Source organism: Candoia aspera, chromosome 15, assembly GCF_035149785.1.
Source record: "Candoia aspera isolate rCanAsp1 chromosome 15, rCanAsp1.hap2, whole genome shotgun sequence".
Classification (NCBI taxonomy): domain Eukaryota; kingdom Metazoa; phylum Chordata; class Lepidosauria; order Squamata; family Boidae; genus Candoia; species Candoia aspera.
The window spans coordinates 704,088-727,458 of record NC_086167.1 but is presented as its reverse complement, the minus strand read 5'-3'; the positions used below and the strand labels follow the sequence as shown (position 1 = coordinate 727,458).

Genomic DNA, 23,371 nt, shown 5'->3' with positions numbered 1-23,371 from the left:
GGAACTCCCCGTCACAAGGCCGCGGGGCCCGGGCGGCTGGCCCGGTCCGCCCACCCACCTCGGAGCCGATCATGTAGAACTCGCCGTCCTCCTCCAGCTGGAACTTGACGGGCTTCTGCCCGAAGGTCTTGCTCAGCGCCATCATCATCATGGCTGGGCACGGCCGGGGCGACGGGCCGCGGCCTAGCACAAAATGCCAACGCGCACGCGCGCGCCCCTCGGGACCCGGATGAGGCGGCCCCGCCCTCTGCGTCGGTCGCCTCGGAGACCGGGGCGGGCGCGCCTGCGCTGGGCTGCTCCCCGCCGGGACTCGGAGGCGGGCGGTTTTCGCGGCGGCGGGGCTTCCGGTGCGCGGAGGTTCGTCGGAGGCGCGTTTCGAGCGGTGTCTCTGCGGCGAGGGCGGGGCGAAGAGGCGGGCTGGTGACCGGGCCCCGCGCGAATGAGCGTCGCGGAACGAGCCCCGCGTGGCGGCGGCCGGCCGGCCCAGAAGCAGGATTACAAGATGGAAATTTTAATTTAAAGCCAAGCAAAACTAGAAAAAAGCCAAACAACTTGTAATGTATTTGTCATACTCGCATCACATGAAAAGCTCCAGATCCAGGTCCTTGCTATCCTCCCCCCTGGAATGAGCGGAACATACCGCATCAACCTCCAATAACCTAAGAGACGGCTTTATACGTGGACTTGTTCCTTGTCCGATGTTTTTTTTAGCATTTCTGGAGATGCGGTGAAGTCTTTGCAACATTTGCTTAAAAACAATAGGTGTGCCCTGATTCTCACAATAGCATCAGGAAGATTTAGCTGCATTCTGTTTCTTGCCTTCATTTTAGAAAGGATACAAGAAAAAATACCCTCTCAACCACAGCATTGCTGGCAGGGGTTAGTAGGCAAAGGGCAAAGATGGCGAGCCCTTAAAATGCTTGATGCTGAAGTTTTTGTTGTTGTTTATTCGTTTAGTCGCTTCCGACTCTTCGTGACTTCATGGACCAGCCCACGCCAGAGCTTCCTGTCGGTCGTCAACTCCCCCAGCTCCCCCAGGGACGAGTCCGTCACCTCTAGAATATCATCCATCCATCTTGCCCTTGGTCGGCCCCTCTTCCTTTTGCCTTCCACTCTCCCCAGCATCAGCATCTTCTCCAGGGTGTCCTGTCTTCTCATTATGTGGCCAAAGTATTTCAGTTTTGCCTTTAATATTCCCTCAAGTGAGCAGTCTGGCTTTATTTCCTGGAGGATGGACTGGTTGGATCTTCTTGTAGTCCAAGGCACTCTCAGAATTTTCCTCCAACAAAATGCTTCAAAAGCATCGATCTTCCTTCGCTCAGCCTTCCTTATGGTCCAGCTCTCGCAGCCATATGTTACTATAGGGAACACCATTGCTTTAACTATGCGGGCCTTTGTTGTCAGTGTGATGTCTCTGCTCTTAACTATTTTATCGAGATTTGTCATTGCTCTTCTTCCAAGGATTAAGCGTCTTCTGATTTCCTGACTGCAGTCAGCATCTGCAGTAATCTTTGCACCTAGGAATACAAAGTCTTTCACTGCTTCTACATTTTCTCCCTCTATTTGCCAGTTATCAATCAAGCTGGTTGCCATAATCTTGGTTTTTTTGAGGTTTAGCTGCAAACCAGCTTTTGCACTTTGATGCTGAAGTACACCAATCCAAAACTGTTCGGTGTCTGTAGGGAGTCCTTTCTTACAGAGAGCTGCTGCTTTTCAGTGGACAAAAGGCATTTGTATTGTTCTTCAGCAGTGCTGATGTTTCCTGCATGGTGTATAAAGGGAAACTTGGAAAACATAGACCTTGAAACTTGATTTAAAATGATCACAGGGCTCAATTTTGATAAGCTTTCAAGTGTATCTCTCACCAATGGAATTTGAGAGCTTCTCCTAGCGTAGACATACATCTTCCTTTGACATTTTTTTATTTCTAGATGAGTCTCATTGTTCTGCAGGAACTTACTACATGCTGTTAAGAATGTGATACCAAAGCTAACCTGATGAATATTTTTTCCCCTGTTTTTTGACATCATACAGTCTGTTCTGAAGATTCTTCTGGTGTAAGAATAGTTGCTGGTACAATTCATGAGGATCAGTTTTGGTTTACTGAAAACGGCTATTCAGTTTTTCTAATTCCTGCACAACAGGTGTTGCAAACTCAATAAGTAGCTTTTGTAGTCTTGACAACGTTTCCTTTAGGAGTCTTGCTTTGAATTGCTTGTTCAGCAGAACTGAAATAAGCCTTTAGCTCTTCACAGTTCAACAAAATGTTAAACATAACCTTTCCATGCACAAGCCACCACATAAATGAAGGTTTTTCAAAGACGGGGGGAGGCAGTCTGGGTTGGCTCAAATTTTGTAGCTGTGTTCATCACTCTAAACAATTCTTTGTACGCTTCTCATGGCATTCACTGTGGCAAAACCGATTTCTGACAGTAAAAATCCAATATTTGGTGGTAGCTTGGATATGCATATTGAATGCACTGTGCCAGCAAATGACAGATTTGAGTTGCGCACAGAAAGGAGATACATCTTCTAGTCTAGACCACACAGAGTTGTTGCACCCAACCTTGTTAGGTGTACAATCTGATGCAAAACCAATACAACTTGCAAGACTGGCCATATCTTTTTATTTCCTCATCAATCAATCAACGCACAGATGGAGCCATCAAAAGAAATCAGCAAAGCTTTTTATCCCCTGGAACCTGTAAAGTTCTCCCCCAACAAACTCTTCTTTTCCAGTTAGGGTTAGGGTGTTAGGGTTAGAGAGTTAGGGGTTAAGGTTGGGTAATAAATACTTTATTGATAAAAATACCTTACTACAAAAGAAATCCCTTCTTGAGGCCCAACCAACAGAAGCCAAAATAAATATTGGTTTCATAGCCATTACGTAATACTGATTTATCAATTGCCAGCTAATCTTGTTCTTCCTTGTCCTTTGTCTTTAACACTCTTCTTTCCCCCACTGTGTACCTTAGCTTTCACCTTATCCTTTCTGCAGCACCGCCTTTATCTCCCCGATCTAGAGACTCATGTCAACCTGAGCCTTTTGTCAGGGAGCCAACCACCTGCCCGAAACGATGGAGCTGCATGGCCACATTGTCCAGCGGAATGGTATGCGTCTGAAAGAGCACTACCACCAGGTGAACGTCTCCCTTGACCACTGCACTGACCTGAAAGTCCTGGAGGAGGTTGGGGTGCACAGAAATGAGCTCAAAACAGGCCCACGCAAACAGAAAGCGTGAAAGGTACTGCACCAGCCTCAGAATGTCGAGTGTCCAAGTCCCCCCGAATGCTGTACACAGAGCCTGTGGACAACAGTGGGCGTTGAGTGTCAAACCGCCCCAGTTGTGGAGAGCAGCAGCGTTGCCTCACCTGCGATGGCACAGATGACGATCCCCCTTTGTCCCATCAGGATGGACTGGCATCTATATGGCACTGTGCGCATAAGAGGTGCAACAACCCCCTCCCCTTATGTCTGGCTGACTCCTTATGGGGGGGGTGAGTTGCCGCCGGCCACCTGGCCAGTCAAGCAAGGGCCAGCTGATGGTCCTGGCTGATGCAACACTGACGATGCTGCAGCGCTGCTATAACCTGATCCACCTAGTCTGTATACTTGTCAGGAGGCAGAACTGATGCATTGTCCCCCTCGTGAGCCACGATGGGGACCTCCGTGCCTGAGAGGACCTGCCACCCCCTCAGGAAAAAGGCCCAAACAAACCCCCACTCCTGCATCCACTCCAGCCAATAAGTAGGCCCCCTCAGCTTCCGAGCGACCAAAAACTGCTTTACCACCCGGAGTGTGAGTGAACAGGCCCGTGTGGCATGTTCAAAACCAGGCCCCTGCGGGGGTTACCCATCCTGATAAACCCCCAGCAGGGGTCCCAGTTCCTGCTTCAGGAGCAGCCAGAACCTCTTGTGGCCATGTTTGTCCAAGGCCGGGACCTGGACCACAGGCAAGGGCAGATGGGCCATGACCAAACCCCAGAAGCACCGAAGCACCACAGCCTCTGGCCTCTCCGAAGCCATGAACTGTCACGGGAGATCTGGAAGAGGGATGGTGCGAGCCATCCTCCAATCTTCCTGGATGGTGGCCTCGTGAGAGACACCCCCCAAAGAGGAAGAAGGAGCAGTGAAAGGCAGATGCATGAAGCACTCACTGAGTGCAATCTCTAATTGGGGAGCGATCCCTGTTGGGACTCCGCTGCCACTGGGCAGAGCGTGACCTTGAGGTGCTTGGCACACAGGACAACTGGGCCAGAAAACAGCCATCTCCCAGCCCAGAGGACACCATCCAATCCCTGGAGTTGCCTGAAGATCCTCTACTGAGGACGCCAGTGCTGAATCCTCTAACCATCCCATCCCCTCAGGAGATATGCATCCTCCCCCAGATCCCGGGGCAAGCCCCAGACCTGCAAACTGTCAGCTTGCCGGCGTAGTCCACGTGCAGAGTCCGCCCTGTCCTCTAACATGTGGGACAACCACATGGGCCCAGAGAAGGGGCTCCCTCCCCCCTTCTGATGTGGGTTGTTCAGCAGCAACTGCCACTGCTGCCCCTCAGTGGGCAAAACCATTGTGGGGCTCACCCCTTCCCCCTGTGCACCCCAAACTCCCAGAGGACTCATCCCTGCCTGGGAAACAGGCATCCTTGAGTACAGGCATGCAGAGTGATCCACTAAGGCCAGGCTCTGCTGAGGAACCGCAGCCTGCACACCTGCTCTTAAGAATGGAGTCCCAGCTGGCTGCATAAATGACTCCCGAGGAAGCCCTACTGAAGGCAGTGCCTACGCCACCTGTCCTGGCAAAGCAACCCCCAAACAGTCAGATGCTATCTCCTCCTCCTGCCTCCTGCACCCCTCCAAGCCCTCCATCAGACCTCCTACCTGCTTCAAGGACAGGTCCTCCTGAAACCCCAGTTGAGATGGGTCAGCCATAACCCCAAAGCAAAATGAAGACACCAGGAAGGAAAAAAGAAAGGGAAAGACTCACCCACCTAAAAATGCCAGTCAGTGAAGAGAAGGGGCCCAACAACAACCCCCCTTGCCCCCCAAGAGCCCTCCTGTGATAGCCTGAAAAAAAATGCACTACCACTACTAAAAGAGAAAATGGGAAAAAGCATAACACAAAGCAAGCCCCAAAATGGCTGCCAGCAAAAGGCAGCAGGAACAAGGCAAGCAAACAAAAGGGGAGAACTTCCCAGGAAAAGGAGGCAGGAATCACCCCCCTTGGGGGGGTGCCCCATACCTTCCCACTGGAGGGTCTCACAAAACCCAGAAAAAAACACACCAAACTCTGGAAAAAGCCTTAAGTTTGGAGAGGAAACCTGGAGACAACACCTAACACGTCCTACCAAGACGGTTAGGGGGTTAGGTTAGGAAAATACTTTTTTCTTTTAGGAAAACACATTTTTTAATTTCAAGAATAACCCTGCTACATACACCTCAGATGTCCCATAGAATGGAAGGCTGGGTGACAATGGGAAGAAGTAACAAAAACAGAAAATAACTACTATACGACTGCAACACAAAATAACCCCTACCCACCCATCCCACCACCCATCCCATCCCATCCATCTCCACCTTCATAAAATACGAAACACCCCTTCCCAAACCACCACCCCTGCCAGCCCCACAAGGCAAACAATCCCCAAGACCTGTGCCCAATTGAAAGCAATCACCCCCACCACCATCACTACCACCATCCCCAATCCCCCTGACATCCCTCCACTCATGTGACCCCACCCTGGAAACCACCGAGAGGAAATAGCAGGAGGACGACGAGGAGGAGAAGGAGCAGCAGGAGGGAGGAAACACAACCCCAATGGCCTGGACGAGTCTGCTGGCACAAGGAGAGTTGGACAGGTAAACAGGCCATAGTCCAGCAAGATTGGTGGCAGGGTCCCAACCGGCACACTCTACCACCGGATCGAAGTCTCCCTTGAGACAGGCTGTCACTTCTGCTCCCGACAAATAGCCGCCAATGCCTAGAGGATGAGGAGTAAAGCTGGGTTGTTGACCAGGGTACTTGCAAGAAGCAGTCTGGTCTACCACCCAGGTCTTGTGATGTGGTTGTGGCTGAGGCTGGAGTATCTGATCGCCCTCTTGCCACCACAGGTCTTGCTGCTGCTGCTGTCCCAGCCCTGCCATCACTCCTGGGCATGCCTCTCTCTTGGGCCCTGCTGAGAAGGAGACAAAAAGAGGAAAGGGCTTCCCAGGACTTGCACCGGCCCTCAAAAGGGTGGGTTAAGCCCCAGAGGCTCCACACGTGACACCACCATGTGCCAAGGCAAGTGGAGTAGGTTGGGCCAACACAGCCAGTCTGCCACTCAGGACCACACTGCCTGCGCTACTGGACAGTTCCGAGTGATGCGCTGCACCATTTCTGGTGGTTCCTCTCCCATTGCCACAGCACACAGATGGGCTGGTGGCGCAGTTGGTCCTCGGCAGGAGCCCACAGCTGGGCTACACCCACGTCCAGAACCAGATGGAAAGAGTGCCACTGAATGTCCCAGAGGGTGTAAGGCAAGCACTTGTCCCAGAATGTGCTGAGCGACTCCTCAAACGGCCAGGTAAGGGGGGAAAGCACCCCATGGAGCAGCCTCACTCTCTCGTACTCCATCCGTCACCTATCCTTGGGGAGGCGCTGCTGTGTGCTGTGAGGATCTTGCTGCTGGGGGTGATGGGACATCTAGCTGTCCCAGTGATCATGGTCACTCCCCTGGCGAGCGTTACGAGCGCATCTTCTGGCTGCCTCTGCACCCTGCTGGGCCATCTGGGCTGCCCTGTGAGACCTAGCTGCCAACCTTCAATTATGAAAAGCCAAGGGACACCACACACACGTGTGCCTTTCCTGCAGACATAGATTACAGCAAAGGGCTGTGAGACACATCCCTGAGAGATACCCCTGGACACCACACTTGGTGCACAGAGGGATCGTACAATTGCAGCAGTGATGATCGTACACCCCACAGCTGAAACACATTGCCGGCTGCCCCTCGTAGCAGGTCTCCCCCCATCTCCTGAATAGAAAAATTTGGGGAGTCGGTGACTCCCAGAGGGAGGAAAAGGGACAAGGGCTTGGAAGGTACCCGTTCAGAAGCTGTCCTCATCAACCACTTTCTCTGGGCTGGCATGCAGGGCCACCTAGTGACTGAGCCATGTCATGACATCCTGCAAGGCAACCACAGAGGCCGGGAAACTTACCTCGACTTCCTGTGTGTCCTGTACAATCGAGTGCCATGCAAACTCACGGAACACTTGAGGCTTGGCCTGAGAAAGGTCTTTACGTGTGGAAGAAGGCACGATAGGCCACGAAGTCAACGAGACAAATGTCCACCTCCTTTGAACCTGAGGGGTGGATGACTGCAGCGATGTGCTCCTGAGGAAACCACAGCTCCCCGCAGATCAGCATCTTTACAACATGGCAACGAATATTAAATCTCACATCCTGCACTTGGTAGCAGAAGCACAGGACAAAACGACGGTAAGGGTCATCCTCCAGAACATCAGCACCAGCTGCTAGGGCAGCATTGTCAGGCGCTCAAGCACCAGCTCCTGGAGCACCACCAGGCGACCTGGGACTCCACCAGGACCAGTCATTCCAGAGAATTCCTCGGGCGACCTGGACACCGGCAACTAACGCATATGTGCGCTCTGCAGGAAGCTGGGCCCGAGCAGACAAATCCCCCAGGGCCAGCTGCTCCTCTGCCATCCACATGGGGTCAACCCAGCAAATGAGGCCCACCCCCGGATCCTGCTTTGGGCTGCCCCTCTCAACTGCAGGGGGCTCTATACACTGATGCTTCAAGAGCACTGAGCCCGTGTCCAAGTCCTCGGGCTCTATGGAAGGGCCGGGCAGCAGTCCTAATGCCGCAGGGCTGACGAACGGGAACTTGGTTGCATGCATTGCCACCTCCCTGTCAGACAACCAGGGAACATCATCCCGAAACAGACTCTGATGGGCCTGCAGCTGCTGATCATGCCATTGTTCTTGCTGCAGCTGCCAAGTGCAGGCACAGAGCCAATGATTTGGACAGGAGGGCAAAGAGGAGGGTGGAGTAGGATCTCACTGCCAAAGCAGAGAGCAGACACCAGATCCCAGGACACTTAATTGCTGCTGTGGCTGCTGCTGCTTGGACTGCCGAAGCCGACTGACACCACCACGTCCCGGCAAGGAGTAGGAAGGAGTTGCCATGGCATCCAGAGTGACGGGCTCAGTGCCCGGGGTACAAGCACTGGCCAACTGCCAATCCGTGACTATGCCCTTCTGCCCTAAAATGGCCACCACCAGCCCATCCAACCAGGCAAGGTATCCATCTATAGAAAGGAGGGAGGAAGCATCTCCCACCCTCTCAGCCAAGGGGACCGCCTTTGGGACAGTCGAGCTGCTCCCTGCACACCACCTGGAGAATTCAAGCAAGGCTCCCCTCATCCAGCCAGATTGGCCATCATACGGGAGCACGAGGACGGCAAGACACCAACAGGTGGTCAACTGCCTGCAGCATCAGCGAACAGGCGCACGCAGCTCCCGCGTGCCTTACCTCATAATCAACCCTGAGTCAGTCAACACCTGAAGGAGTCCATCCGCCGCTGACTCGAAAGCTTCCCAGATCATTACCTGGACGTGCTTGGCCAAGTTCACTGTGGGCACGTCTGGAAGAGAGATGTGAGCTGCCAAAGAAACCCACAGCTTGAGAAAACTATGCTTCCTGAGTTCCTCACCCACAACGAAGAGCACAACCAAAGACGATAATGGCTGGTCATGCTGCGAAAGCCACTGCTGCCAAATACATTGCTCCCATGACACAGGACTGGCAGGAGAATCAACATCCAAGTTGTTGCCATGCACATCTGGCACACCCCCTGCCCCACAGCGAGTGAGGAGATGAGTGCCTCCTCCAATTATGACGGATGCTGTGGGGTATTTATCTAAAACAAGTAAGGATAAAATTTTCTATATACCCCCAAATGGTACTGATCTGAGCATTTGTTTTAAAAGGGGAATATAAACATTAAAAAGCAAAATTTCAACTTGATCGGATGAAAGCAGAGAGGCCAGCGCCCATGGCTTCAAAGAAGGCAATGAAACGCATTTAAGTTTAAGTTGCAAAGCCGTGCTAGCTAAAGTCACAATACCTCCCTTAGGTCTCCCTCCTGCCTTGCTCGGGGGAGCCAGGATTGAATTAGCCCAGTAGCCGTCTAGCGCCCCCTCTGGTGCAGCCCAGTTTTCCTGGAGGAAAAGAATACCAGGTTGTGACCGATAATTGAAAAGGGGCTGGTCTTCCGAGGGCACTGACTGGCCTGCCGTATTTTCCATCAGAAAGGAGATGACGTTATCACTCAGGAAAAGCCACGTGGCCTGATTTTGACCAGCCTGTGATGTCACAGCATTGAGTTGGGCTGAGGGCCAGTGGCGGGCAACCGGGCCTCAACCAAGGGTTGGCTTCTCTCAGGCAAACTCTGTACCTGCTCCTGGAAGTCTTGCCCGAGGAAACAAAGTCAGCCCGCCCAAGGGAGCCTGCCTGACGGCTCCATCCACTCACACCAACGGGCGCAGGGTGGATGATCCTTGCTGCCCGCTGCTCTGCCCGACGGGATCGGCAAGAGGTCCCCTCCGGCTCAGGGATTAGAAGCCCGGCTGGACATCTCAGTGTGGTGCAAAACTCCTCCTCAGCTGGAAGGATGGCCCGCATCAGCCTCCCCAGTTCCCCCGCTGGCCCATAGGGATCCGGGGAGCCACATTCTGGAGGATGACATCCAGCCATTCTGTCTTCCTCTGAGGGGAGACCCTTGTTACGGTTGACAGCTGGAGAGACGAGGTCCATGAGTGGCTCGGCTGTAGCCATCGCAGCCGGTCAGGTTTTCTTCAGGTTTTCTGACTTATGCAGTATGTCAGCTTGTTCGTCCCTGGTGAAGAGCCAAAGGCACTAAGGAGGCCAACTTTGGCTGGGTCTGGAGAGTCTCGCTGTCTCAAATCCAGGGTGGTGCGCGCTCGTCCTAAGTAACCTCAGAGGGAGGGCAGGTTGTCCGAAAGGCAAAAGGACCTGCTCACAGCTTGAGACACTGGGGAGCCATCCAGCAGCACCTAAATCTCTAGGACCCTGTTGGCAGTGAAGAGGTCATCCTGGGGAGGCTACTAGTATCGCTCTGCTGAGATTCCAGCGGGTAGGTGAGTTCAGCTGGATGGTCACTCTCAAGGGCACCGTTTAAAATGTGGAGGCTTAACCTGAAGGCTGTCTGAGACCTGCACAGTTCAGTGTCTGATCTTTGAGCAACGGGTGAGGAGGAAGCCACTGGCTTCAGGGTTGTGTGCAGAGGGTGTGGCCATTGGGCCCAATCTAGAATTGAGGTCCCCTCCCAGGACTACAAATACACTTGAATTCAACAGCAAACAGTCACAGCATAAGTTTCCAGGTCAGCCCACAAAGCTCTGATTGGGGGGTTCTGCCTCATTGGGGGCATATAGACATTCATTATCAACAGGGCATGGTGACTGAACTGGATTAAGACTGCCATGGCATATGACTTGAATGTGGGGAGGGGCCTTGATATGGCACATAGAGTATGGAGACTAAGAGCCCCATGCCCCCTCTCTCTCTTCCCTGCTTTACCTCTGGTTCTGCCTCAATTGAGAATGAATGGAATCCATTTAATAGCAATTTGTCAGCAGTCCATGTTTCCTGGATCAGCTTGATGTCGTGGTGGGAGAGGAAGTCAGAAGAACAGGGATCTCTGGTGGATTCAAGCCACCCATCCACGTTCCAGGTTAGAAGGGCGACCTTATGCTGGTCATTTGGATGTCAAGTGGATGCACTGCGAACCAGCTGTTGGTTGAGATGGTTGTCATTGTGTCTCCCTTGGGGTGGGGGAGGTGGGGCACCATCAAGTTCCTGCTCCCCTTTCTCTGCCGTCCTGGTGTCTGTCCATCAAGCCCGTCTTCTCGTGAGGGTGCAGGGGAGCTTGTACTTCTGGCAAGGAGGCCGAAGAATCAGGGCAGCACGGGCAGCGGAATGTGGGTCACGGGCAAGCAGGGATCCCAACTCTCCAGCAGGGGAGCATCCTGTGGCTTGTCCCAGGAGACAAGGGGTGAGGGGGCTGTTTCTCCTGAGAGTCAGGTTCCCACAGGACCAGGAGGGGCTCCTCAGATCTGGAAGTGAGTGAGGTGGACCTGCGGATGGGTTTCTGTTGCCTTCGGGTGAGGATTGTTTTGTTCACAAGGCAGTTTCTCTTGGGCGTCACCTCCCTGAGACTGCCTGGGTTCCTCTAACATGGCTGGGGTGGAGCCCTCAGAGGGGTTGTGGTCAGCCTCACTTTCACTGCTGTTGGTGAGGAAGGCAGAGTCGGGTGCTGGCAGCTTTCCGCAGGTCCGAGTGAAAGGGGAGAAAGCGGTGTGTGATGGATTAGAAGGCGGAAAGTTCAGTGGGGCAGATGTGTGAGGGTGGTGCTGGGCTTCCAGATCACTACCAGCACTGGGTTGGTATCTCAGAATTGTTCTTTTGATGTCTGTCTGCTGGTTTTTTTTCTCAGATTAATGAGTTCTGTGATTATAGATTTAGCTTCCCCCCTTGAAGTGTGCTTAGGCTCTTCGCTCTTGGCATGGCTGACAGATTTACCACATTTGGAGCATAGGTTTTTATGGCTCTTATCTGCAGGGTCACAACCATTTGTCCCTTCACCAGTGATGAGGTCACGGACTAACTCATTCTTAAAGGTTCGGACTGTTTGGACCCGATGGGTCTGCCATAGGAATCTGCTCATTTGTGTGAGTCTGGTGAGGAGAGACGGCTGGTTGAAACTCAGGAGTATGCGTTTAACTTTTCTTGGACTGGGTAAGTAGTGAAAGTCTTTCAAATCAATTGTTCTATTTTGATAGCTTAGGATCCGAGAGAAGGCGGTCCCAATAATCTTGTGGCTGTTCCATCTATGGATGTTCTGAACTGGACCAAAACTGGGGGGGGGGGGGCAACCGGGGCATGTGCCCTGGGTGCCATGCTGGGGGGGGGTGCCAAAATGAGCACTGGGGGGGGGGCACCAAAATGGGCGTGGAATCCATGTTTGCCCCGAGTGACACATAATAGTTGCGGCCCTGGTTCTGATGGATTTCCAGGAGGAGTTGCCTTTTCTGTAGCACAGAGCGGTAGTTGGCTGTACCAGCTGCTTCCAGATGCCCTGTTGGCATAGGCCAGGCTTCCGGAATGCCAGCGTGGCCAGCGTCTGCTGCCATTTTAACCCTCTGATTGCTGGGGGGGTGGGGTGGGGTTGCAGATCAAGGGCTTGTTGGCAGCTGTCCACCTTGACTGCAATGTCATTTGCCGTCGCAGTGTAACAATCAGAGTTTCTGCAGACAGGAGGCAGACCTCATGGAGAGGTTGAGCAGTGGAGCCGTGGGAGGTGCAGGAGGTTTGTCCCAGGAGGTTCTCTCCGCTACCCCCCTGCTCCGGGGAGGGACTTGGGTTGAAGCTTCTGAGGATCAGAACGCGGCCTGTCTTGGCACTGGCCTCTGTGTTGCCCTATTCTTCGGGGGTGGCGGGGATCCTGAAGCTGGAGAGCTGTTGCTCAAGTGTTTTGTTGTCTCTGCAGTGGGGAGATAGGAGTCCATCCTCATCTTTCTCTGCTGTATTGGATTTATGGGCCCCAGTGCCATTACTGGAGCTGGTCCGGGTTCTTTTCCTGTCTCTGGATGGCATTTTTGGGGCATGTTCTACTCTGCGTGCCGTTTGGACCCCAGTCTCCTCCACTCATCCTGACCCTGTTGATCTGCTTCCCCAGGAAGGTCCTGTGTGGCAGTTTCTTCCTGACACGAAGGGCAGCCAGCGGGGCAGGAGAAGCCAAACGAGGTCCCGTAGGCGGTGTGGAGCCCTGCAGCTGGGTCCATCTGCGACTGACTGGAGGCCATGGTGACCAGGCCTGTGGTACTTGGTGAACTGCCCTGAGAGTAGGCTGACCATATTTCCTTTGACAAAAATGGGACATTGGGATGGCAAAACGGGACGGGGTTAAACGGAGGCGGCAGCAGGCTGGAGAAGCGCAGGAGAGTTGAAGGTGGCGAGCTGGGACGGAAGGACAGGAACGGAGGAAGCAGAGTGAGTTGAAGACGGCTGATGGTAGGGCTGGGTGCCCTTGCACTCTGTGGCACCGTGGCACGATGGGGGGACTCTGGAACGCCTGAAAGCCTGGAGTGTCCCATCCAAGAAAGACTGGTGCCGGGCTAGTGTGGAACGAAATACTCAGCCCTCTGGGATAGGCCAGCTTCTTGGCCTGCAGAGCTGCTAATTCACTCAGCGCACGACGTTCGTTGTTGCACAGCAGTTGACGGATGGCGTGACGTTGGCCGCTCAGGGAAAGGCCCTCTTCTGTCACATCAGAGAGGATTGTGCTGAGACCTGTAAGGAAGGACAACATGAGCAAGCTCTAAGAAAGGGCATTTTCCAGGATATGGGATTCCCAAAGATGCATCTTTGGGAATGTGGGGAAGTGAAGATCCTTTGCTTTGTCCTTGCCTGGTCTGTCATTCCCACCATCTTTCATTTTAATAATAATAATAATAATAATAATAATAGTAATAGTAATAATAATAGTAATAATATGCTAGCAGGCAAAGCAGATAACAACAAGACTGGGCAATGGCTACGAGCAAGAAAGATTTTGTAAAGTTTATTTCAAGCGATATCAGGTAACTACGTTGACTTAAATCCAAGATAGTAAAGGTTTCCCTTGACATGAAGTCCAGTCGTGTCCGACTCTAGGGGGCGGTGCTCATCTCCGTTTCAAAGCCGAAGAGCCGGCGTTTGTCCGTAGACACTTCCGTGGTCATGTGGCCAGCATGACTACACAGAACGCCGTTACCTGCCCGCTGAAGCGGTACCTATTAACCTACTCACGTTGCATGTTTTCGAACCGCTAGGTCGGCAGGAGCTGGGACTAGCAACGGGAGCTCACCCCGTCACGCGGATTCGAACCGCCGACCTTCTGATCGGCAAGCTCAGCAGCTCAGCAGTTTAAGCCGCAGCGCCACCGTGTCCCTAAATCCAAGATACGTGTCAAGAAAAAAAAAGGATATATAAAATACAAAACAAAAGTCTTCTACAATGTGAATTTAAAGACAGATACTATACATGTGGAAATTTACGATATACAGAAAGAGTTCACCAAATTATGATCTATTGCTATTAAGGTACACCATGAAATAGGTTGATTATACTCTTCAAATAATCCATCACCAATAAAAACTTGATCAATATTTGATGGATTATTTAAGAATATAATTGTTGAAAAAAGGGTTAGATTGTTGACTTAGACCTTTGGTTTTGGCCACAATTTGATCACTGCTGTTTTTAATTGCACTAATACATTTTTTTCTTAGCTTTTTTTCAATTTGTTTGCCATTATTCTAGAAGTTTTATTATTGTATTCATAATACCTTTGCTTAGCCAAAATAATCTGAGAGGAGGTTTTATCTGTCTCCAAATCCTCTAACTCTCTCCTTTATTTACTAGCTGTTTGTAAATACTGTCTAATCCAGTTCTACTGTAGTTTGCTGATAAATTGTTAATTTCTAAACAAAGCTTACTTGCCTTTTGTGCTGATGGTTTTTAATCATACTCATCTGATTTATATACTCTCCTCTTAATACTGCCTTCATCCCACCTCGTTTTTACTGATGTTTCATATGTATTATTTTCTTGAAAAAAAATTCTCAAAGTTTGAGTTCATCATTGCTTTGCTGCTACATTATATAATAATATAGGATGAAAATGCCAACTATAAGTAAAGGGAATAGTCTCTTCTAATTTAAAGGTAATAATCACTGGAGCGTGACCTGATATAAGAATTGGTGCAATTTTAACTTGTTGCAGGAAATTTGAAAAAGTTTTAGATATCCATATGTAGTCTATCGTGGTATGAGGTTTCTGTCTACTTGAATAAAATGCGTGTGCCTGTATTGCAGGCTTCATAACTGTCCACGTATCTATGAATCCATGACTATGCATTGACTTTTGAAGTCTTCTTCTACATCGCAATCAGAGATTTTAATGCATCAATGTTAAAGACGCCTCCTATTAGAAAATTATCTGTGTTACTTTTATTTTTACTGTTCATAACCTTTTGTAGGAAACCAATCTGACCCTGATTAAGAGCATGTGTAGATTTATTTATTTATTTATTTCTCTATCTATCAATCCAATCAATCAATCAATCAATCAATCAATCACATTTATCACCGCCCATCTCCCAAAAGGGACTCTGGGCGGTTTACGATAAAACATAAATAAAAATATAAAACTATAAAAACACTATAATACATAATACAATAAATATAATAAAAACCATGATGGCTGAAAGTTCTTTAGGATTTGCAGGCAGAGCTGGGTCCCCAAGAATGGCTACTCTCCCTCCTGCCCCAGGCATAATTACAGAACCAGGTCTTTAGATGTTTCCTAAAGTCCAGGAGGGAGGGAGCCAATCTCACTTCCGGGGGAAGGATATTCCAAAGGGCAGGTGCTATTGCAGAGAAGGCCCGCCTCCTGGACCCCACCAGATGGAATTCTCTTGCAGACGGGGTCCGTAGCATGCCCTCTGCACGACTGGGTGGGACGGACTGATGCGATGGGGAGGAGACGGTCCCTTAGGTAACCTGGACCTGTGCCATGTAGGGCTTTAAAGGTGATAACCAACACCTTGAATTGGACCCAGAAGCATACTGGCAACCAGTGCAGCTCGCGGAGCAAAGGAGCGACGTGTGCTGATCTTGGGAAACCCAGGATCGCCCACGCAGCTGCATTTTGCACCAGCTGTAGCTTCCGGATACTCTTCAAGGGTAGCCCCATGTAGAGCGCATTGCAGTAGTCTATATGGGAGATAACCGGGGCATGAGTGACCGTTCGAAGGGCCTCTCGCTCCAGGAAGGGGCATAACTGGCGCACAACACGAAGTTGCACAAAGGCCCTCCCAGCCACGGCTGCCACCTGCTCTTTGAGCAGGAGCCATGAGTCCAGGAAGACCCGCAAGTTATGCACTGGGTCTGTCTGGGGCAGTGCAACCCCATCCAGAACTAAAGATGACAATTTCCCAGAAATCGAGGAGCCATTAATCCACAGCCACTCCGTCTTCCCCGGGTTCAGCCGCAACCTGTTGTCCCCCATCCAGGCCCCCACGGCCCCCAGGCACTCGGAAAGGGTGGCCACAGCATCACTTACTTCACCCGGGATGGAGATGTATAATTGGGTATCATCTGCACATTGATGATACCTCACCCCGTAGTGACGGCTGATCTCGCCCAGTGGTTTCATGTCGATGTTAAAAAGGAGCGGAGAGAGTACCGAACCCTGCGGCACCCCACAAAGGAGGGGCCGCGGGCCTGATCTCTCGCTCCCTATCGACACCGACTGGGACCGACCCTGGAGGAAGGAGGGGAACCAGCGCAGAACCACGCCACCCACCCCCAACTCCCTAAGTCGGTCCAGAAGGATACCATGGTCGATGGTATCGAAAGCCGCTGAGAGGTCACGAAGAGCAAGGATGGACGCACTGCCTCCATCTCACTCCCACCAGAGATCGTCCATAAGTGCAACCAATGCCGTTTCCGCCCCATAACCGGGCCTGAAACCTGACTGAAAGGGGTCTAGTTAATCCGTTTCATCCAGAATCCTCTGGAGCTGCAAAGCCACCACTTTCTCAACCACCTTCCCCAAAAAGGGGAGGTGGAAGACTGGGCGAAAATTGTCCAGTATAGTAGGGTCCAGCGATGGTTTCTTGAGGAGGGGGCGCACTAGCGCTTCCTTAAAGGCTGCTGGGAACACCCCCTCTCTCAAGGATGTGTTTACCATCGCCTGGACCCAGTCACATGCCACCTCCCGTGCTGCTTTCACCAGCCAGGAGGGGCATGGATCTAATTGGCACGTGGTAGCATTTATAGTCCGAAGGATCCTGTCCACTTCCTCGGGTTCAACAGGATTGAACTGGTCCCAGATAACCTGGCAAGTACGTTCCCTGGGTATCTCCTTCGACTCTGTCTCACGCTTGGAGTCCAACTTGGTCCGGATCCGAGCGATTTTATCCTGCAGGTGCCCCGAAAATTCCTCCGCACGGCCCTGTAGATGGAAGTCTGACTCCACTTTCCCTAAGAGGGATTGGGTAATCTTAAACAGGGTGCCAGGCGGCATTCTGCGGATGCAATAAGAGAGGAGAAGTACTGGCTCTTCACCGCTCTTACCGCCACAAGGTAGGCCTTAATCGCGGCTCTAGCTTGTGTTCGGTCGGGTTCAGCTTTTGCATCCTCCAGCGGTGCTCTAGGCGTCTCTTCACCCTCTTCAAAACCCTCGACTCCTCCGTAAACCACGGGGAGTGCCGGGTTTGGGTGGGCAAGAGAGGCCGCACAGGCGCGATCCTGTCCAAGGCTCCGGCAGCCTCCCTATTCCAGGCAGCAGCCAGGGCCTCCGCTGGACCGTGCAGGAGAGACTCGGGTATAACCCCCAGCTCCCTCTGAAACCCAGCCGGGTCCATCAGTCGCCGGGGGCGGCACGAAGGAATCTCAAGGCCACCAGGGTGTGATCCGACCATGACAAAGGGGAAAGCTGTAATTCTCCCCTCAGATCATCTTGCCACTGCTCCGACAAGAAAACTAGGTCCAGGGTGAGGCCACTGTCTCTAGTCGGGTCCTGAATAATCTGGAACAGGCCCATGGCTGCCATGGTAGCCGTGAACTCCCGGGCTGCTTCCGAGGCCTGCCCCGGGGAAGGCAGATTGAAGTCCCCCAACACCATAAGCCTGGGGAACTCCACTGCCAACCCTGAGACGGCCTCCAGCAGCTCAGGCAGGGAGGTTGCTACACAGCAGGGAGGCTGGTACAGTAGCAACACTCCCAACTGTTCTCGAGAACCCAGCTTGAAGAACCGGGACTCGCCCCCGGCCACTTGTGGTCGATGCTAGTGTTAATGCTTTATTGTCAAATCCCCCTTCCATAAATATATATCTCTCTCTACCGTTCCTATCTTTCAAAACCTTTTGAACCTTGAAATGTATGCTGGCTTTAAAAAGAATGGCTACTCCCCTTGATTTATTAGACCCCTGTGCATATATATATATTTTTATCAAAGTATCTATCTTTCAACCGATTTGTTATATATGCTTCTTGGAACATAACTACATGAGGTTTAAATGATTTAAGCCAGCCTTTCTCAACTTTTTGACCCTGGAGGAACCCTTGAAGTATTCTTCAGGCCTCGAGGAACCCCTGCAGATTCAGGCTCAAAGATAGGACAGAAGTTACACAATTATTATATTCGTTTCATGGGTAGGCCTGTCTATAGGCATTAACAGTGTTGTTCAACTAAAAATAAAGAATGAAATGTACCTCTTTAAAGGGAAGTTGCCTGAATCTGAAATAATGTGGCTCTGGGGCTTTTGAATTCAGGCAGACAAGCACCTGCCACGCAGCACCCCAGACTTCACAACTGTTGATAAGAAAGACAAAAAAGTCAGGGCAGTGGACATTGCAATACCTGGGGGTGGCAGAATAGAGGGGAAAGGACTGGAGGAACTCACAAAATACAAAGACCTGCAAATGGGAGGAGAACGGCTGTGGCCAAAGGACCCAAAGGCAGTCCCAATAGTACTGGGCGCCTTGGGAGCCACCCCCAAGCATCTGGGGCACCCCTGGAACACCATCGCATTGGCAAAATCACCTCCAGTCACTTGCAAAAGGCAGCTGTACATGGAGCAGCTTTCACCCCGCGACGATACCTTTAATGCTTTTAAACAACATCTGCCTGTCTCAGGTCCTTGGGAAGGACTCAATAGGTGGACAGAAATGCCAAATCCAAACTAAACATCTGGCTGACTGTGCGATCAACCCTAACAACAACAATAACGACAATAAACTATTATTGTATTTTCCTTGCTTTAGTTGTTGTGACACGCCCAAAGTCATTGGGCAGTGTGCAGATTTGAATCATAAATAACTGACCGCAGTAGGAAAACAGCCAGTGTTTCCTCTGCATCTGCAAACCATCAGTTGGGCCAGATGTGGAGCCTCAGCTGCGATCAGGCCAAGCAAAGGGCCCCACCCCAAGGAAGCCAAAGTTTCGTGCCAAGGAACGGGCAAAGGCAACTGCATCGTGGTTTCCACGGCAAATTCAGGCTGTCTCCAGGAGGAACGCTTTTTGCGACGGACCTCTTGGGCTCGAGGCTCCCTGTAACTGCCGTGAACCTAATGTTTTTAGGTGTGAAATGGAGGTGGCCCAACTGGCGCCATCTTCAAATGCTCCAATGCTTCAGGCAGCGGGCCTGCCATTTTCTTGGCAACGGGATGAAAAGGCTTGGCTGGACTCACCTTCTTGCGGGATGTTTCCTTAGCTTCCCAGCCTGCCCTGCGGGCGTGGGATAACCTAGTGGTCCCCCATCCCAGGACGAACGAGGGCCGGCCCCTCTCCGTTCGTCAAGGCCAGCCCGGCCGGATCGAGGCCTCGCACCACGGACCCATCTCGGTCGGGGTCTGACGGCCTCTTCAGCTACTCAATCGTTCCGTGGCCTCTCTGGATCCGGACGTCGGTTGAACAGGCTGGGCGAAGCCACTCGGGAACTCCAGGGGGTCCCGCCCTCACCGTGACCACACAGCCCCCACGCACTCGCACGGTTGGCCCCCAATCGGTTCGTTTGTCCGGTGCGGCAGGGCCAGTCACCACGCAGGACGGGGGGGTCTGAGAGAACTCATTTGCTGAAGGCGCCTGCAAGGAAGGAGGGCTCCCTCCGGAGAAGGAGCCCTGAAGAAACAGTTTGCAAGCTTTTATACCGCTGCTTTGGCGCACTCCCACTCGATTGGCTACAAACCATTCCTGCCCTGCAGAATGATCGGTTACAAGGTACACACATGTCGTAAGGTGGTTACAGTTTGCCTCTTCCCCTTCCCTGTTTGCATAGCTCGCCTCGCCTTGGGGGTGTGATTTTTAGTGTCATAATGAAGGAAGTTTGTCTAGAGGTGAACTAGGCCCGGGTGCCGCTCCTGTGTTTGCAGTTAGCCCTAGCAAACGCCCACAGCCACCCTTGCCCGGTTGCACGCGCCCACGTTCAATCATCACAGGCAGGGTCCTCACACTCTCCTTGGCCCTCACCATGGTCCATGGCCACGTATTCCCCATCCCGCTGCACATACCCAGTTTTCCCATCCTTCTGCACCACGAGCCAGGCTAGCCCCCCACCCCCCATGCTCGTGTGGCCCCCGACGGCCGGCTTCCCCTGAACAGCTGCCACCGCGCCCGCTCGGCTTTGCTGGGCCACACAGGTGCCAGCTGCGTGCCCCCAGGGGAACGGCTCTGCCAGCCTGCCCGCCCTCATGCCCAGGGCCCTCCTGACACCCCTTCGCCTGAGCGCCAATGCTGATGGCTGGCTACAAAGCCTGCCATTGTCCTCCGAAGTCGACCCTTTTTGGCAGCCTTTCTCAAGTTGTGGCCCTGGAGAAGCCCTTGAAATCTTTTTCAGACCCCAGGGAACCCCTGCCCATTCAGGCTCAAATAGAGGCCAGAAGTCACACATTTATTACATCCGTTTCATGGGTACGCTGTATGACAGGCATTAACAGTGTTCTTAAAGTGAAAATAGAGAATGAAACTTACCGCCTTCTGTGAAGTTGCCCCAATCTGAAGCAATTTTATATAAACCGTGATCTCCCAGAGAAGCCCTGGGGACCCCTCGCAGAACCCTGGCCGAGAAGCCCGGCTCCTGGCTTTACAAGCTGATGCCGCCACGTAAATAAGTGGTTGAGGCTTCGGCCTTCCGACGGGTAAAAGCCCTGAAGCTTGCAAAGGGGCACACGGCCTTCGCCTCCCTCCACAAGGTCCGGCTTTCCTTGGAATGAGCTGCTGCCCCAGCGCACTTGCCCCTTTTCCGACTGCGGCCGAACTCCAGGCCAAGCTGCAATAATTGTTACCGGGAACTTTAGGCCTCATTGTTAGCTTTTGATTAAAGGTGATATTGGCACTTTAGCATGGCATGTTTTCCTTTTACCCGTTTTCTTTTTACTCCAAACCATTTCTTTCCTTTACATGCAAAAACCAGCCTTTTCAGCAGCTAAACAGCAGAGAGCGTATTCTGAAAGTCCTTGAATACACTTGCAAGTTTGAAGATGGATACGAACCCAGCTGGGAAAGGGAGTGACGTACCGATAAATTTGCCACTTGTGGAGTATTTTCTGTACTCCATGTTTTCTACTGCTTAATTCTCACAGGTAATCAATCTCTTTTATGGTTGGATTAGTTGCTTTCTGAGGTATTGCATATACCAAATGTATGTATCACTTGTTTCTGTACCCTGTAAACAGACGCTTTTTTTTTTATTGATTGATTGAATTTTTATCACCACCCATCTCCCTCCAAAGGAGGGACTCTTCTGCTTTGCCTGAATTACTTTGAGATCCGTATTTTTGGACAGGCGAAGGGGCCACCTTTGTAAAGGCAAAACGGTTTTCTCCCCCAAAGTCAGGAATAGGTCTTCAGCCTGTTTTAGGAAATTCTCCTAAAGCGCTCTGTTCTTCAGCCGTGTTACTCTAAAGCACTCCGGCTGAGCCAACAGGCCAAGCTCCAGGCAGGGATCCCACCAGGATGGGCTCCAATTTTGGGTGAGCCGGCAGGAGGTGACACGAATGGGGAGGGGGCTGTCCCCCAGGGCTCTGGTCCCCAGCGCCTGCATACCTCCCTGCCCACTGGGACTGCTGACTCAACACCTCCCCACACCAGCCTGGCCAAAAGAGAGCTGCATTTCCTCTTCTTCCTGGCTCCAGGGGCTGGCTCTCGCCTGCAGAGCAGCAGCCAGGCCAGGCCACTGAATCCACGCCACAGGGACGGTCACCCAAATCTCAGCCTTCTGGCCAGGAAGCAGCTGATGGGGCCTGGCACGAAGGCTCTGTGCGTCTTGTGAATGGGGCTAGAAGCTGGGGAAGGAGAGGGGGACTCTCTTCTGAGGATTCAGCCACTGTCCACTTGGCCTGGAGGGTTCAGGAGGGGACCGGGGGCCGTCATGCCAAGCACTTCCACCCAGCCACGCCCAACCCAACAGCCTGAAGAACTAGCAGCCAACATGGGAGACGGTGACTCCGAGCCGACAAGATTTTATTCCGATCACGTGGGGCCGGATTGCGGCAGGGCACCTAACTGGAATAAGCGGCAATGACGAAGGTGGAAGGCGGTGGCCAGCCTGCGTCCTCGAGAACAGAGGGCCCAGATCAAATCACAGCAGCACCATTAAGCTTTCCGGAGACTGGCTACTGAATCAGCCCAGCCTGGTATTGGTGAAAAATCTGTGGATCGAGATGCAGGTAAACTGTAATCAGCTTTATTCATATTTGGAAGCCAACCACTGGCAAAACTGAAAGCACAATGAAAGCTTGGTCACTTCCAAAATACACGGTATGTTGATTTCTGAAAGCTGAATAAGAATAATAGTTACAGGCAGAAGTCAATTTTGAAAAGGAGATCTGTGAAGACGAGGAGAATTGTGGTAAGGATCCAGCAGCTGGCCTCCTTTCCTTCTGGCAACTCTCTTTCTAAGAGAAGAGAACCTCTGTGGCTCCGGGTTGAACCGTGAGCCCTTGGTGCTCCCTGAGCTTGGTGGTTTCCTTGCAGATGTTGCATGGCCCAACGCGGTAACCTCATCAGCGCCAGGGAGGGTGGGAGGTGCTGTCTGTACGCGTGCAGAAGCTTGCCCTGCCAGTGTGGGTGGAGGGGAGGTTTCCTCCTTGCTGGCCCCGTGATTAGAGCCGGGTCTTCTGCCAAATGGCTTCTCAGGTGTTGACCCCCGCTTCCCCTCCTTCACCACCCAACTAGGAATCATCATGAAACAGGGAGCCCATGACCCCACTTGGGAGCAGAACGTCAGTTGCTAGGCAAAGGGGTCATTAAGGGAATCCGCCCTGATTTCACGATCTTTCTTGCTGCGTTGGTTAAGCAAATCCCTGCAGTCATTAAGCAAAGCACATGGTGGTTAAACCAATCACAGGGTTCCCTCTTGGCTTTGCTTGCTGGAAGCTGGGTGGGAAGGTGGAAAACGGCGATCCTGTGACCGCCGGATGCCGCAAGCATGGTAGATGGGAACCGGTTGCCGAGTGCCCAAATCGTAATGACGTGAGCGTGGGGCTGCTGTGGCGGTTGTAAGTGCGAGGGCCGGCCACAAGCCTTTTTTCCCAGCACCATCTTAAGTCCAAACTGTCACTAAATGAACGCCCATTAAGCGAGGACTGCCTGTAAATGCGAAGTTCTGGGGGGGGGGGTTCTGTCTGTTTCTATGCAGCAGCTTGCCCTGCCAATTTAGGCGGGAGCGTGGCTTCCTCCCTGGTGGTTCTTGAGGAGAGTATTGTGTTCTGCCCGACTGTGTGTCTGGGTAGTCAC

The 23,371-nt window shown here is 52.1% G+C and overlaps 1 protein-coding gene across 1 annotated transcript in view; it reads right to left on the bottom strand.

Annotated features, from left to right (window-relative positions):
• Window positions 1-202, bottom strand: part of SMARCB1 (SWI/SNF related, matrix associated, actin dependent regulator of chromatin, subfamily b, member 1) — a 34,861-nt gene extending 34,659 nt beyond the window's left edge. Inside the window, exon 1 of the mRNA XM_063315851.1 lies at window positions 59-202. Coding sequence (XP_063171921.1) covers window positions 59-151 — 93 coding nt within the window. The 5' untranslated portion in view covers window positions 152-202. The remainder of the gene's footprint in view (window positions 1-58) is intronic.
• Between the last annotated feature and the right edge of the window lie 23,169 nt (window positions 203-23,371).